The 16,500-nt window shown below is 42.2% G+C and overlaps 1 protein-coding gene across 2 annotated transcripts in view; it reads left to right on the top strand.

Moving 5' to 3' along the window:
* The first annotated feature begins 877 nt into the window (after window positions 1-877).
* The window catches only part of MIA3 (MIA SH3 domain ER export factor 3), a 52,662-nt gene continuing 37,039 nt past the window's right edge, over window positions 878-16,500 (top strand). For both annotated transcript variants that reach the window (XM_007988373.3, XM_007988372.3), the window contains exons 1-4: window positions 878-1,030; window positions 3,933-4,066; window positions 9,937-10,023; window positions 12,113-14,927. In XM_007988373.3, the coding sequence (XP_007986564.3) occupies window positions 898-1,030; window positions 3,933-4,066; window positions 9,937-10,023; window positions 12,113-14,927 (3,169 nt within the window). In that variant the 5' untranslated portion in view covers window positions 878-897. The remainder of the gene's footprint in view (window positions 1,031-3,932; window positions 4,067-9,936; window positions 10,024-12,112; window positions 14,928-16,500) is intronic.

Below are 16,500 nucleotides of genomic sequence, written 5' to 3'. Positions count from 1 at the left end.
AATGTCAGGCATGAAATAAGTACAAAATGGAAGCTCATCACACTGTTATTGAATTAGTTTACTTTTTCCCTATGGATATAGATCTAGGAATCTCAAGATCTCAGCCCAAGGAATATTACCCATTTCTATTAAAGACCAAACAGGCCACAGGCTCTGATTTACATCCTCAGCCCCCTATTCCATTCACCTCCCGCTTTCGTAAAGAGCATCACGGGATGGTGCCCCTAAGGAAGCCCTGGGAGGCTGAAGGGGAGGGAGCCTGAAACCAGAGACTAATAGTGGCAAATCGCGGGTGAGATTTGGTAGTTCAGAAAAGGAGGTACCATACCAAAAGTGGGGGTAGCGGGGTGAAGTGGAGGGGCGCTGGTTCGGGACAGGCCACAAACCAGAAGCTGCAAGAAAGGGCCAGAAGGGACCTGTTGAGATGGCGCAGGGTTGAGGGACCCTAGCGCGCAGGGAGGGGCGAACAACGAATGGAGTCACGCGGAGGTTCTGCGAGGGACTGGGGCAAAGGCAGGTGATTGGACGAGGGAGAACACTTAGAGTCCTGGTTGCCAAGGCAGCGACCAGAGGAGAAAGCTTCGAGGAGAGGACGAGGCGGCTGCCAGTCCTCCTCCTGGAGGTCTCCCGCATCCCTCCTAGAGCCTCTGCTGACGTGTCAGTCGAAAACTGCTCAGACCTTCCCGGGCGCCGCCCCTCCGCGCCTGTCTTCCCACTCGCCCCCGGCGCTCCGCCCCGTCCCTGCCCTCGTCCCTGTCCCGGTCCCCGCCCCTGTCCCGCCCCCGCCCAGTCCCCGCCCCCGTCCCCATCCCCGCCCCCGTCCCCGCCCCCGTCCCCGCCCCCGCCCCCGCCCCGGCCTCCTCCTCCGCGTCACCGGCTCCCCGAAGTGACCACAACATGGCTGCGGCGCCTGGGCTGCTCGTCTGGCTGCTCGTGCTCGGGCTGCCCTGGCGGGTACCGGGCCAGCTGGACCCCAGCACTGGCAAGCGCTTCTCGGAGCACAAACTCTGCGCGGACGACGAATGCAGCAGTGAGTGCGCCGGTGGGCGGCCGGCCCCGGGGTCTCCGCGGCGGCGCCGCCTCGCTGTGCGGGGGCCGGAGTTCCGCAGCCCAGCGGGCCGTCCTGGGGGTCGCAGGCGGGACGGGCGGAACGCGGGGATGGGCGCGCTCCGGGTCCCTGTGTCTGCCTTCTCCCGCTCTGTTAGCGCCCAGCCCTGCGGGCCTGACCATGGGGGGCTGCACCTCCCACTTGTTGCCAGCGTTTTATTTTCCTCTGCTGGGGCTGGGGGTTGCTTGCGGTGGTCCCCGGCTTCCCCAGGAGTGGCTCACAGCGTCCCCTTCCCACCCCCCGCCATCCGCCCGGGCTGGGAGGGTAGATGTGGTTGCGCGCCGCGCGTCTGGGCTCCCCACGCCGCAGCCAAAGCTATCCTGCCCGCGCTGCGGGGACCTCGGTGGGTGCAATACCCGGGCAGATGCGCTAAGGGCTCAGATGCCGGTGGGCGTTTTCCCAGTGGCAGGTTGATGGTGGGGTTTCTCAGGAAAGGCTCTCTGGCGCTGCTCCTTTGCCCTTCTGCTTTATTGGGATTTGGGCTTGTACCGCCTTTTGAACAGAAATTGGGAGTTTAGGTTTGGGACGAGTCCGGAGTCCAAGCACTCATTGTATTCCGAGGTCTCTGCCCCGACTTTGATCAATCCTGTCGTTTCTATGCTTGGAAGCCTCCTTGCAGACTGCCGGGCAGGGCTGCAGGAAGACCAAAATCTTTCGCTCTGCGAAGAGACCGAGGATCTGCACCGGCCACCTGGGACCGGCAGCCTCCTCTTCTGTGCGCAGGAAGCGGAATTGCTCTCCAGTCTGGGATTGGAGGTGGGCGGTGGAGAGGGCACAGATCTTCAGGCTCGGATGAAGAGGGTTATTACAGGAATGACAGTAAATACTCCAAGGGTCTCATAAGCCAAGCTTGGTTTAGCCTTAGCCACTTGTGTGTTGAAACCCCTTCCCTCTGTGTTCGCCGGACCAGGATCATTTTAGGGCCTCCCAGGCAGGCTCAACCTTGTAACTTACTGATAGCCGCTGCAGAAACCGTTTTTCATACATTGTTAAGCAATGCCTATAGAAAAGTATTCATTTTAAGAAGGCCAAGAACCCTACGGTTTAGCTATTTATATTCAAATTGATGTTATGAAAACCAAATTTCATAATATGAACTGTTTGTATCTCTACAACACTAATCAAGAAAAGTGGTCTCTAATGAGTGTGAAGCCATTCCTAGAGATAACCCTATGGTTGATGTAAATAAACACTACAAAAGTGGTACAACTGCCATGATTTTTCCCTTTAGTTTTCTTGGGTCAAAACCACACTGTTACCCATTTGCCGTTGGCAATGGCAAGATAGTTGGTATTCTTTGCTTGCAAGCGTTGCCCTGCCTGGGTCCCTCAAAACAGGTACCTGGAGAATCATCACATCACTGGTGCTTCTTCAGTACTAAGGCGTGATTAGAAGAGCTCACGGTTGTAACATAACTTGAGAAATGGTATGTGTTCAAACAGAGTAAACCAAATACAATAGGCATCAACAGGAGCAAGATCTAGATGCATGTGTGTTGTGTTGTATAAAGTGTTTAGTAATGTGAGTGTGTGTGGTGCCCTTGTGTGCTTTTCAAATAGCTGTTCCACAAGGTGCAGTTTTTTGGCCTCTGATGTATTATTATAAATCCTCTATGATCTGTTATGAGGGGGAGCAAGAAAAACATTGCCATTTTCATTTCTGATCTTATTCCCAACCTTAAATTGTCCATCACGTTAAACCTGGCCTCACACTCAATTATATCTGAGCTACAAAGCTGACATGTTGGAAAATAATCAGAGTTTAGCTTCAAAAAACAAGTAACCCCTTCCAAATCTATATGCATGTACAGCCATTTAAAGGCAGGTTTTTAATGTATTTTATAGCAAATTGGCTTTTGGAAAAAAATCTTATTTCCATTCATCCTTCTTTGTCTCTGCTATTTCAGCGTATTTATTGTCCATTTCGTCTTACATGGGAAACTGTGTATGTGGTCAACAAAAATAAAAGTACTGCTTCTACCAGTTTCTAGATCAAGCGTGATTGAATTACTGACCTATTCTTACAGTTTTGCTTAGTCCCAGCCAAATGGGATGTCGACTTTTGATTTTATTTATAGAAAAATATACATAAGGGTATTTTTTCCTTTGTTTTGAAACTTAATGTTAGATACAGTCAATATTATTTACTTTCAGGAAAGATTCCCTTGTGATGTAATTGAATCTACAGTAGGGTGTGATAGATATCCTTTCCCATCAATTTATCCAGACACTGTACTGAGGGAACAACTTGGCTGCAAATGAAATTGACAGTGTTTACTGCTACATAGTAGCGGTTATAGCCACTTGAAGATAGAGACTTTTAGTGGTTAGTTCAAGTTAATTGACCTCTTGGGGGTTCCTGGGTACTCTAGCTCCCTATTACCCTTCATGTAGTCATGCTTAAGCTAGTCATCATCTGGGCTTGAATTTACCCATTTGCAAAAGGAAGCTTTTTATGAATATGAAACAGAAAAGATTGAGGACTAGAAGGTTAGAGAGGGAATCGAGAGTTTCACTTGGGTGAGAAAAGCCATGTGTGGCAGTTGACACATTGCTTTTTGTTTCTCAATATTATCCATAGAGAAAAATAGAGAAGGTTTTCCTTTCCCCTGTCTGCTTGTAGAAGATATGATTTATAGCAGTAAAGCTCTAAGGATTTGAGATACTTTCTTTGAGCATATGAAAGAAATTCCAGAGAGTACTGGAAAAACTTGGTTGTTGTTTATAGTGGGATTCTTATATTTCCTGATAAATCAATATGCACTGTGAACACTGAATCCTGATATCTGGCTATTTTTTTTTTCTCTCTCTCTCTTTATATACAGTGTTAATGTACCGCGGTGAGGCTCTAGAAGATTTCACAGGCCCGGATTGTCGTTTTGTGAATTTTAAAAAAGGTGATCCTGTATATGTTTACTATAAACTGGCAAGGACATGGCCTGAAGTTTGGGCTGGAAGTGTGAGTAAAATTTTGACATACTTTATTTGCTTAATTTTTACTGGCTTCTTTAGCACTGTAGATTTAAATGACTGAATTTTCTTGGGACGCTCGATGGAGTTAACCTGTCCTCTCTGCCTGACTGTGAAAAAAGATGGCCCTGTGTACCCAGCAGACCTTGGGTCTACACAGAGTAGGGGCTCAGCAGAGTCTTCTGAAATAGAGCTGATTCTGGCAAGTTCCCCTCAGCGTCAACCTCTAGGATACTCCATACATATTAGGGATTGAAATGGTAAGAGCTGAAAAATTCTTTACTTCATTGCTTCAAAAAGGAAAGATTCATAGGAATTAGGAATTAGACTTCCTATGTAAACTGTGTTTGAGAGAGTGTTTCAGGCATGTAAGTTTAAAGTTGATTTTATGTATATTTCTTTGTTTATATTTTTATTTATGAAAAAGTGGCAGTCTTGGGAACAGTTCCCTAATCATCTGTGCTATTATAAGTCTGTAAAAAAGCAAAATGTTGTGTTTCCCATGTGCTTTCTTGTTTGTTTTTTGTTTGCAGCTTTGGGGTCATCCTTGTCCTGCTTTTCAGACACTTGTGTCTGGAGGTTACCCCGGGGGCTCTGTTCCCAGCTGATTTTATGGGTGCCCTGATACCAGACATGGCAATCAATGCTTTAGTGTTTTTAACGAGGATATTCACTGGGAGTGACCTAATTGAGAGGCCTGTCTTATGAGTTATTGTCCTTTCCTTTTTAGAAAGAGTGATGTGTGGACTGTGTTTTTACTTTAAGTAGTAAGGGTCCTCGATATCTTTAGGATTGTCCCCACTTAGAGAAATACCCATCCCAACTATGAAAGTTTTCACTCTCAATAAAACAACAAACAAAGAGAAAATAAGAAATCCTCTTGGGAAAAATAGACTGATTTTGTTGGCATTCCAGGTTCCTCAGGAGTAATCTTGGGAAACAACCACTGGTCAGGTTCAGCTCTCCTATTTAGAGAGCATCCCAAGTGGCTCCCTCCATACGAAGACAAATCTATTCTGTTTCTTTCAAGTCTCCCTAATGAGATTTGTTGATATTCTTTACTCTTGGAAATGTTTTTCCATGTATCTAGGCTGCGGTTTTCATAGAACAGTTAAGTTTTTTTTTTCTCTCCTCATCTATGAGCATTTGGATGAATGAACTTGACTTAACATTTTCCTCCCACTGCAGTTTTGCTCATTCACGTATTCACCTCTGGATGTCCTGTCAGCCTTTCTGGGTCGCACCTCTCATCCTGCCTTCTTAAGGAACGCTGCCTTCGGCACCCAGCCAGAAGGGATCTTTGCTGCCTGGTGATTGTTTAGGTGGCACTTTGTTTGCACTGTTCATGTGGCATTTGCTTTACTGCTTTGTATGGCAGTCAATTTGTATACTGTCTTAGCTCACATAAAATCGAAGACTCTTTAATGGAAAGGCTCATGCCTTATCTGTCTTCCTTTTCAGTATTTCCTTACAGGGCATTGGCATTTATTTGTATTTGTCCTGATATTATCTTATGCAGAATTTGTTCTCTTAAGGTAATACTCTACTTTCCCCCCCACCCCCTGCCCAAAAGAAATCAACAGTACCTTGGCAGAAATGATGTGTGAAAGCAAAATTAGACATAAAGATTGCTTCTGGTCATGTGGACCTATGATTTTTTTTTTTTTTTGGTCAAATCATAAGAAATGAGATGCCACCTGTGGTCCCAATTGACAAAGATTAAGGAAGGTAAATGTATAGTATTTCCCTTTCTCTGTATACCTCTACCTCTGATTTGTTTCCTTTTTCCAGGTTCTCCCTTAATAAAATAGTCTTCCCTCTAATTTGGTGAACCTTATTCTTAGGAATTTAAAAACTCTGTCTTCAGCTTTCAAAATGATTCTCATTTCTGTTTCTTAGTTTTCATTCTGCAGTCTTTTTTGGTTTCTTAGCATTTTAGACTTGATCTGCCAATAACACAGAGTTTAATTGCCTTTATCTAATCTCCATGGCGGTATTTTACTACTACTACTGACTTTCAGATAGTTTTCAGATAGAACAAGAGCACTCATGAATGGAGATGTTTTGTGAATTAGTGATATAATCGTCTTTTTTTCTTTTCATGCATTTGATTTACATGCCACCTCCTCCTTTAATGATTGGAAGATATACCTCTTCCTTTCAGACAGTAGCTAGTAAAAGACTGTGTGTTTCTCAAGAGGGCACATTTTACTAGTGCTGAAAATGAATGGAATTATGTTCTATAGAGATTTTGGTTTGCATGAAACAAAAGCTTGGTGTGCAGATTAGTGTGTATTACATTGTAATTTTGTTTTGTCTCCAGTTACCTGTAATATCCTTTTGGAAAATGGCAGTATAACACATCATATCCGCAAATACAGTTGATCCTTGGGCAACACAGGTTTCAACTCTGTGGGTCCACTTATAATGCAGATTTCTTTCAATAAGTATATTGTAAAATTTTGTGGAGATTTGCAATAATTTGTTAACTCTCAGACTGCATAGCATAGAAATTACTAAAAAAATTAAGAAAAAGTTAGATATGTTATTAGTATGTAAGCTACATGTAGATCATAGTGTATTTTATTCTTTACTGCCATAAGACATACACAAATCTGTATAAAAAGTTACAGTTTATCGAAACATACACACACAAACGCAGATCTTAATGGCGCCTTTCGCAGTCGAGAGAAATGTAAGCATGTAAAGATAAAATATTAAATTGTAATTGCATAAATTAATTGTACTACATACTGTACTATATATTGCATAGCCACCTCCTTTTGCTGTTCTAGTGAGCTTAAGTATTATGAGTATCCACTTAAAATGCCATGCAACGCTGTCACTTCCACGTGATTTCCACGTCATTTCCATGTCATTTCCACGTGAGCAGTTCATCTCTCCAGTCAATTATATAGCGCGTAAAAAGTGATCTCTTGTGGTTTTCATGTGTTTTTTGTGCTTAGTGCAATACTATAAACCATGAATAACACTCTGGGACCCATACAAGGTGTCACTAGTGATGTTGGAAGTGCTGTCAAGTAGCAGAGAAGAGTAATGACATTACAAGAAAAAGTTGATTGCTTGATATGTGCTGTAGATTGAGGTTTGCAGCTGTGGTTGCAAGATTAACAAATCTAGCTTAAGGACCATTATAAAAAAAAGGAAATCCATGAAGCTATTATTGCAGCTATGCCAGCAGTTATGAAAATCTTACACTTTTTGCAAAATACCATTTTATGTACTATTAAAAATACAGCTTTTATGTGGGTACAGGCTTGCTGTTAGAAAGACATTCCTATAGACTCTAATGTGAATCAAGACAAAGCAAAGTCATTATATAACAACTCAAAATAAAAGAAAAGTGAAGGGTCTAACACTGAAGAATTTAATGCCAGCAAAGGATAGTTTGATAATTTGAGAAAGAGGTTTGGCTTAAAGAAAGTCAAGACAACAGCAGAAGCAGCTTCTGCCAACCAAGAGGGAGCAGAAGAGTTTCTAGGTGCCATTAAGAAAATCATTTAGGAGAGAGGCTATCTGCCTGAACAGGTTTTTAATGTTGACAGAAGTGCCCTATTCTGGGGGGGAAAAGTGCCACAAAGGACGTTTGTAAATAAGAAAAACAAATGTGCACCAGGATTTGAGACAAGAAGGGATTAGCCAACTCCATTGCTTTGTGCAAATGCAGTTGGGTTTATGATGAGGACTGCCTTCTGCTTTTATCTGTCTTGAAGAGAAAGTTGAATACCAACTGCCAGTCTTTTGGATGTACAATAAGAAGGTCTGGATAATGAGAACCCTTTTTCTGGATTGGTTCCATCAATGCTTTGTCCCTGAAGTTAGGAAGTACCTTGCCAATAAGGAACTGCTTTTTAAAGTTCTTTTCATATTGGACAAATGCCCCTGGCCACCCACAACCTTGTGAGTTCAACACCAAAGGAGTTGAAATGGTCTACTTGCCCTAAACACAGCATCTCTAGTTCAGCCTCTAGATTAGGGGGTCATGAGGAACTTTAAGTCTCATTACATACCATACTTTATGGAAAGGATCACCAACGCCTTGGAAGAGAATGCCAATAGAGAGGACATCATGAAGTTCTGGTAGGATTATATCATTGAAGATACCATCATCATTATAGAAAAGGCCATAAAAGCTGTCAAGCCCTAAAACTGTATCCAGACGTTGTGCTTGATTTCACAGGATTATGATAGAGCCAGTCAAGGAAATATGAAACAGATTGTAGATATGGCTAAAAAGGTGAGGGTGAAGGGTTTCAAGATATGGATCTTGAGGAAATTCAAGAGCTAATAGACACCACACCAGAGGAATTAACAGGAGACAACTTGATGGAAATAGGTGCTTCCAAACCAGTGCCAGAAAATGAGGAAGAAGACATAAAGGCCACAAAACAAGTCAACACCAGACAATCTGATAGAAGGGTTTTAGTTGTTAAAGACAGCTGTTAACTTCTTTTATAACATGGACCATTCTCTGATAGGGGTACTGAAAATAAAGCAAACAGTAGAAGGGTTGGTACCATACAGAAACATTTTTAGAGAAATGAAGAAGCAAAAGAATCCAGACAGAAATTACATTGTGTTTCCACAAAGGTACATCAAGTGTGCCTGTGTCTCCTGCCTCCTCTTCTACCTCCTCTGCCTCTACCACTGCTGAGACAGCAAGACCGACCCCTCCCCTTCTTCCTCTGCCTCAGCCTACCCAATATGAAGATGATGAGGATGAAGACCTTTATGATTATCCACTTCTACTTAATGATGAATAGTAAATATATTTTCTCTTCCTTTTGATTTTCTTAATAACATTTCTTTTCTTTTCTTTTTTTGAGACAGGGTCTCACTTTATCACCCAGGCTCGAGTGCAGTGGCGCCATCATGGGTCACTGTAGCCTCAACCTCCTGGGCTCAAGTCATCCTCCCACCTCAGCCTCCCCAGTAGCTGGGACTACAGGTGCATGCCACCATGCTCTGCTAATTTTTTAAAAGAAATTTTTGTAGAGACGAGGTCTCACTGTGTCACCAGGCTGGTCTCCAATTCCTGAACTCAAGCGATCACCTGCCTCTGCCCAATGTGATTACAGGCATGATCCACCATGCCTGGTCTTAATAATATTTTCTTTTCTCTAGCTTACTCTATTGTAAGAAGAGAACATATACATATAACATATAAAATATGTGTTAATTGACTGTATGTTATTGGTAAGGCTTCTGGTCAATAGTAGGCTATTAGTAGTTCAGTTTTTATGGAGTCAAAAAAAGTTCTATGCAGATTTTTGACTGTGCCCCTAACACCTGTGTTGTTTAAGGTCAGCCGTATTTGCCTTTTGTTGTAGTGGTCATATATTTCAGAAATTCTGCATTCTTTTTACTTATTACATGGCTGTTGTTTATTGTTTAAGAAAGACTTATAAGTTCTGGGTTGTGAGCAATACTATGAAATGGGTAGGTACATTTTTGCTAGAGGTTATTTGGAATTGTGTTTATAACCAGCTTTACTATGCATAGTTTTAATAATATAAAAATATACAATAATATTCCCTTACATAGCTCTTTTATCTACTTCTAAACACTAACTTTACATGTACTATGTTTATAATTAAGCCGAATATATTAAGAAAACTTCCAGAGTTTTAGAAATGTTCGCTTAACAGTTTTCTGTACTTAAATTATCAGAGTAGTAATAATCTCAGTGTAATTATAACAGCAACTACCTACCTCTCTTAGTTATATCTACTTACCTATATATTTGTATATTTTCTACACTACTAAGAAGTCTCTCATTTATATTTCTCACACAGAATTTGATTGATATTTGTCCCTTTTGCCCATTCTTTTGTATAGGTTGGGCGTATTTTTGGATATTTTCCGAAAGATTTAATCCAGGTAGTCCATGAATATACCAAAGAAGAGCTACGAGTTCCAGCAGATGTAAGTTGTGGATTTCTGTCTTGTCCTCAGTTGTAAGTTGGCTTATAAGTGACTACCTAGAAAAGAAGAAAAAGTTCAAAATAATTTCAATGAGATTTTATCATAATCTGATAGTTATCTAATATATTGAAATAGATGTTGTTTAGATATTCTTACATAAGGCTGTGTACTCTTTTTTTGTTTGTTTGTTTGAGTTGGAGTCTCGCTCTGTCGCCCAGACTGGAATGCAGTGGTGCGATCTCGGCTCACTGCAGGCTCCGCCTCCTGGGTTCACGCCTTTCTCCTGCCTCTGCCTCCCATCTAGCTGGGACTGCAGGCGCCTGCCACCACACCCGGCTAATTTTTTGTATTTTTAGTAGAGATGGGGTTTCATTGTTAGCCAGAATGGTCTTGATCTCCTGACCTCATGATCCGCCCACCTCAGCCTCCCAAAGTGCTGGGATTACAGGCGTGAGCCACCACTCCTGGCCAAGGCCGTGTACTCTTATACAAGGCTTTTCTTTCCTGCTTCATATGTGAAAAATTAAGAGTTCTGTAGTTTTGTATTTACTTATTAATGTTAGACGGCAAATAATTTCATTTCACAAGCAAAAGGAGAAATTTGAAAACTACTGGATATTACTGGATAGCTGTTAGACATTTTAAGGATACAGAAATCAGGTTAAATTAATTAAGCTCTTATTTTATACTGAGCCAGAAATGCAAACTTACAAAGGTTTTCTTATTATTGACTCCTTAGTGATTTAAGGGATTATAGTTATAGATTTAGAAAAGGGAACCAGAGAGTTTCAGGTAAGGTCCAGTCTCGTATCTGTAAGGCGCTGACTACACATTCTATAGAGCATTTATCTATAGTGCACAATGGCTTTATGACTAAAAGGATTTAAATATATTTAATATTTAAATATTTAAAAAATTGGCTCAGAAGTGTGCATGATGGAAAGGGGGAAATCATTCATCTCTGGTATACTGGACAGGTCTCCCCAGAAGATTGTGAATGTTTAGTTAGGGGAAGAAAAGTATCTTTGTTGTTTTTTTAACTTTTTCATCATTTTATGGCTCCTTGTATGTCAATTTGCTTACTGGTAGAGGAAAGGAAAAATATAGATTTACTCAATATTCCTGAAAGCAGATCTTAGTGACTGCCTAGAATGCTTATTTGGAGTCAGGTACCTACCTTAGTGAACCTTGTTTTCAAGTTGTTCTTGTGGCAGTAGTAAAATGGGAAGCTTCCTTTACACCATTCTTTGTTCTCTTACATTTTTATATCACATGCATCTGTATCTCAGTAAGTTCCTTCTGAAGCTGATTTATCTTTCCCAGTCCAAGGAAAATATGAGTCCCAAATCCATGTAGACTGAGAACCTGACAGCCAGGTGATTCTGCCTGTTTCTGACTGGGGGAGCAGAAGTATGACATAGAGGGCACAATGTAGAGAAGCTGCCGGTCTTTCAGCTCCTCCTGGATGCGTTATTATGAAGTGAATTCCCAGATCACCAGGCATAGATGTTGGGAGTTGGGGAACCCAATAAATGACACCTCACTTTTCCCCACCTGTGCTCAAAACAAATTGAGAGACCCAGAAATTGGGCAAATAGGAGATCAAAATGACCCCGTTATTTACTGATAAAGCTGTTTGGAGTGTGCAGAACTAATGGGCTTTCTAACATGGCAGTCTAAACTAAGATGGACTTATCCAGTCACAGACAGAGCTACCCAACTAGGGGTCTCCCCAGGCGGGACTGTCTCTGTCAAATGGACAGCATGGAGGAGCAGAATATGTGTTTTCTCTCCAGCAGGTCCCAAACAGAAAACAGGAATGGGACTGAGCAAACTCACCAGCCACATGAATCGTTCTTCCCCTGGGGAAGAGAGAATGAAGGGAAGCCAGGAGTATTACTCAGATGGGAAAGTGGGTTCCAGTATCCTATCCACCCACTGCCCAAGAATAGTCAGTGCCTAGTGTTGATGCAAAAGCTCCTCTAGAGCCAAACATGAATTTGGGATTATCTCAATCATTAACATGGATAAGAGTTTGCTCTGGTGACACTTGGCTGTTGACACACTAATGTTTTTCTTTTTCTTACAGGAGACGGATTTTGTTTGTTTTGATGCAGGAAGAGATGATTTTGATAATTATAATGTAGAAGAACTTTTAGGGTTTTTGGAACTGTACAATTCTGCAGCTGGAGATTCCGAGAAAGCTGTAGAAAAAACTTCACAGGATATGGAAAAAAACTCTGAATTATCTACGGAAAGGGAACCTGAACCTGAACCAGTAGAAGCCAACTCAGAGGAAAGTGATAGTGTATTCTCAGAAAACACTGAGGATCTTCAGGAACAGTTTACAACTCAAAAGCACCACTCCCACGCAAACAGCCAAGCAGATCATGCTCAGGGAGAGCAGCCTTCATTTGAATCTTTTGAAGAAATGCTGCAAGATAAACTAAAAGTGCCAGAAAGTGAAAACAACAAAACCAGCAATAGTTCTCAGGTCTCAAATGAACAGGATAAGATTGATGCCTATAAACTTTTGAAAAAAGAAATGACTCTAGACTTGAAAACCAAATTTGGCTCAACAGCTGATGCACTTGTATCTGATGATGAGACAACCAGACTTGTTACTTCATTAGAAGATGATTTTGATGAGGAATTGGATGCTGAGTATTATGCAGTTGGAAAGGAAGATGAGGAGAACCAAGAAGACTTTGATGAGTTGCCATTACTTACCTTTACAGATGGGGAAGATGTGAAAACTCCAGCAAAGTCTGGAGTTGAGAAATATCCAACAGATAAAGAGCAGAATTCAAATGAAGAGGATAAGATTGAGCTAACTGTGCCCCCTGGCATCAAAAATGATGATAAAAATATACTAACAACCTGGGGGGACACTATCTTCTCTATTGTCACAGGAGGTGAAGAAAATAGAGGTACGATGGATTTAGAGAGCTCTAGTTCAGAGGAAGAAAAAGATGATGATGATGCATTAGTCCCAGAGAGCAAACTGGGGAAACCACAGTCAGCAACAGATTATAGTGACCCTGACAATGTAGATGATGGTCTTTTGATTGTAGATGTTCCTAAAACAAATAATGACAAAGACCCGGAAGTAAACACAGAACATCACATTAAAGGAAAAGGGAGGGGAGTTCAGGAATCCAAGAGGGGCCTGGTGCAAGATGAGACAGAATTAGAGGATGAAAAGCAAGAAGGCATGACTGTGCACAGTTCTGCTCACAGCAATAACCTCAACTCTATGCCAGCTGCTGAAAAGGGTAAAGACACATTAAAATCGGCTTATGATGATAAAGCAAATGACCTAAAAGGAGCAGCTATTCATATCTCAAAAGGAATGCTCCGTGAAGAAAAGCCTGGAGAGCAGATTTTGGAAGGTGGCTCAGAGAGTGAATCTGCACAGAAAGCTGCAGGGAATCAAATGAATGACAAAAAGATTCAACAGGAATCCTTGGGTAATGCACCACTCATGGGAGATAACCACCCTAACGCATCCGGAGACAGTGTGGAGGGAGACGCTTTGGTTAATGGGGCCAAACCGTACACGCTTTCACTGGAGCATCAACGTGAGGAATTGAAAGAGGAATTAGTTCTTAAAACTCAAAATCAACCTAGATTCTCCTCTCCAGATGAGATTGATTTGCCCAGAGAACTGAAAGATGAGGTTCCCATTCTGGGAGGAAATCTTTTCTGGCAACAAGAAAGAGATGTGGCTGCCACAGTCAATAAGCAAATGAGTGAGAAGATAAGGCTGTCTGAGGGAGAAGCCGAAGAGGACTCCTTGGATGAAGAGTTTTTTCATCACAAGGCAATGCAGGGCACACAGAGAGTAGGACAGACAGACCAAACTGACAGCACAGGAGGACCAGCTTTCCTTTCTGAAGCAGAAGAGGACGATTATCCCTCTGAAGAACTACTAGAGGATGAAAACGCTGTAAGTGCAAAATGGTCTAAAGAAGAAAACCCTGGGAATCAGGGCAGGCAGTTTGATGTTAATCTGCAAGTCCCTGACAGAGCGGTTTTAGGGACCATTCATCCAGATCCAGAAACTGAAGAAAGCAAGCAAGAAACTAGCATGATTTTAGATAGTGACAAAAAAAGTGAGACTGCTGCCAAAGGGGTCAACACAGGAGGCAGGGAACCAAATACAGTGGTGGAAAAAGAACGCCCTCTGGCAGATGAGAAAGCACAGAGGCAATCTGAAGGAAGTGACTTTTCTGACAGCATAAAAACTCAGACTCCAGAATTAGGTGAAATGTTTCAGAATAAAGATTCTGATTATCTGAAGAACAACAACCCTGAGGAACATCTGAAGACCTCAGGGCTTGCAGGGAAGCTTGAGGGAGAACTCTCAAAAGAGGACCATGAGAACACAGAGAAATACGTGGGCACAGAAAGCCAGAGTTCTGCTGCTGCAGACCCTGAAGATGACTCGTTCCTCTGGACTCCACATACAAGTGTAGAGCGAGAGTATAGTGACAAGAGGGAGGACTTGCTTATCATAAGCAGCTTCTTTAAAGAGCAAGAGTCTTTGCAGCGGTTCCAGAAGTACCTTAATGTCCATGAGCTGGAAGCCTTGCTACAAGAAATGTCATCAAAACTGAAGTCAGCACAGCAGGAGAGCCTGCCCTATAATATGGAAAAAGTCCTAGATAAGGTCTTCCGTGCTTTTGAGTCACAAATTCTGAGCATAGCAGAAGAAAGGCTTGATGCTTATGTGAACGAACATAAAGATCTGGGAATGCAGGTCATATTTGAAGAGGCTGCAGTGCTTGATGACATTCAAGACCTCATCTATTTTGTCAGGTACAAGCACTCCACAGCAGAGGAGACAGCCACACTGGTGATGGCACCACCTCTAGAAGAAGGCTTGGGTGGAGCAATGGAAGGTGAGGTGCCTATGGTCTTGCAGAATTGGGCTGGAGAAGCAGGCGGGTGGGTCGCTGTGGTGCCTCCTATCTTGTGAAGCTCTGTTCGGTTTCTAGTGTGCCTAAAGGAGAGGGACAACACAGGGAGGTCCGCATGTTCCTTCCTGCCTTCTTTCTTTTAGGCTGGAGCATGGAGAAGGATTTCTTGCTGTTTCCCTTAGAATAGTTGAGACTGGTTAGCATTTTCAAAAGGAAACTTTGTAAAAACCTAAAGAGAAAGATATAAACCAGAAAGTAATGTACAAAATACAAATGTCATGTAAAATTATGAAAGGGTTTTATTGAACACAATTTTTCAATTGTAAAATAACTGCTCTCTAACCATGGATTGACTGGTATAACTTTTAGATCAATGCCTTGGCTAAATTCCTATGTTCTCCCCAATTTTGTCTTTTGTGGATGGCTTGTCCTTCCTGTTTCTTGGGAGCGCTTACTCCAGTTAAACTTTCCGGGGCCGTAAGGTTCTTGCATTCAGATTAATCAAGGTTGGGACAGGGATGCCTTCTAATGCAGTGCTTGATGCGTGGAAGCCATTCAGTTGAATTAACCCTGAGCCAATATCCTGACATAAGCATTCTGATTCCTAGTTCCTTGTTCTGTTCTCTGCATCTGAGCTTTTCTCTTTCTTTTCTTTTCCTTTACCCACCCTTCCTCCCTTCCTTCCTTCCTTCCTTCCTCTTTTTTTTTTTTTTTCTTTTTTTCTTAAGACAGGATCTCACCCTGTCACCCAGGCTGGAGTGCAATGGCATGATCATAGCTCATTGCAGCCTCCAACTCCTAGGCCCAAGCAAACCTCTCATTTCAGCCTGTAGTAGTCATACATCACTGTGCCCAACTAATTTTTTATTTATTGTAGAGACAGGGTCTTGATATATTACCTAGGCCGATCTTGAACTCTTGGCCTCGAGTGACCCTCCTACTTTGGCCTCCCAAAGTACTGGGATTACAGGTGTGAGCTACCGCACCTGGTGTATCCCGGCTTTTCAGACAGATGTATCTGAATTGAGAGTATCAAGGGGACAGGAAGCCACAGGAAAATGTACTACTCCAGAGTGCTAATTTTTCCTGAGAGTTGGGGGAGGAGAACTTTTTTGCATTTAATTAAAACATGTATTTTGGATAAGAAGGCAATATTCAGATGAATTTTCAGGGTAAAATATCAGGCTACAAGGAAATTCACCTTTGCTGTGGATCACATTGGAAAGGAGATGGCTTCACTTTCTTTGACTCTTAGAGGTACTTTGAAAGTATTCGAAGGACATTTCAGCAAGCTGCCCTGGCATGGAATGTCCCTGTCTGTACTAGTTCTGTGAGAAAGGCATGCTTGTGTATGCAAGAGTTCATGTTACTTCTCTGCAGAATAGATGTTTCACATTTCTGCTCTTGAGTAGAATTCTCTTTTGCAAATTTATTTGTGTGGGCATAGGTTGATTTGCCAAGGAAAGATGTTACTGAAGTCCCTACCATAAATATATTTATGAAATACTCCTCTGTAGATTTTATTATGTAGATTAGTCATCCTTTAAATGGAATA

This window comes from Chlorocebus sabaeus, chromosome 25, assembly GCF_047675955.1.
Source record: "Chlorocebus sabaeus isolate Y175 chromosome 25, mChlSab1.0.hap1, whole genome shotgun sequence".
Classification (NCBI taxonomy): Eukaryota; Metazoa; Chordata; class Mammalia; order Primates; family Cercopithecidae; genus Chlorocebus; species Chlorocebus sabaeus.
This window is presented reverse-complemented; position numbering and strand designations above follow the sequence as displayed.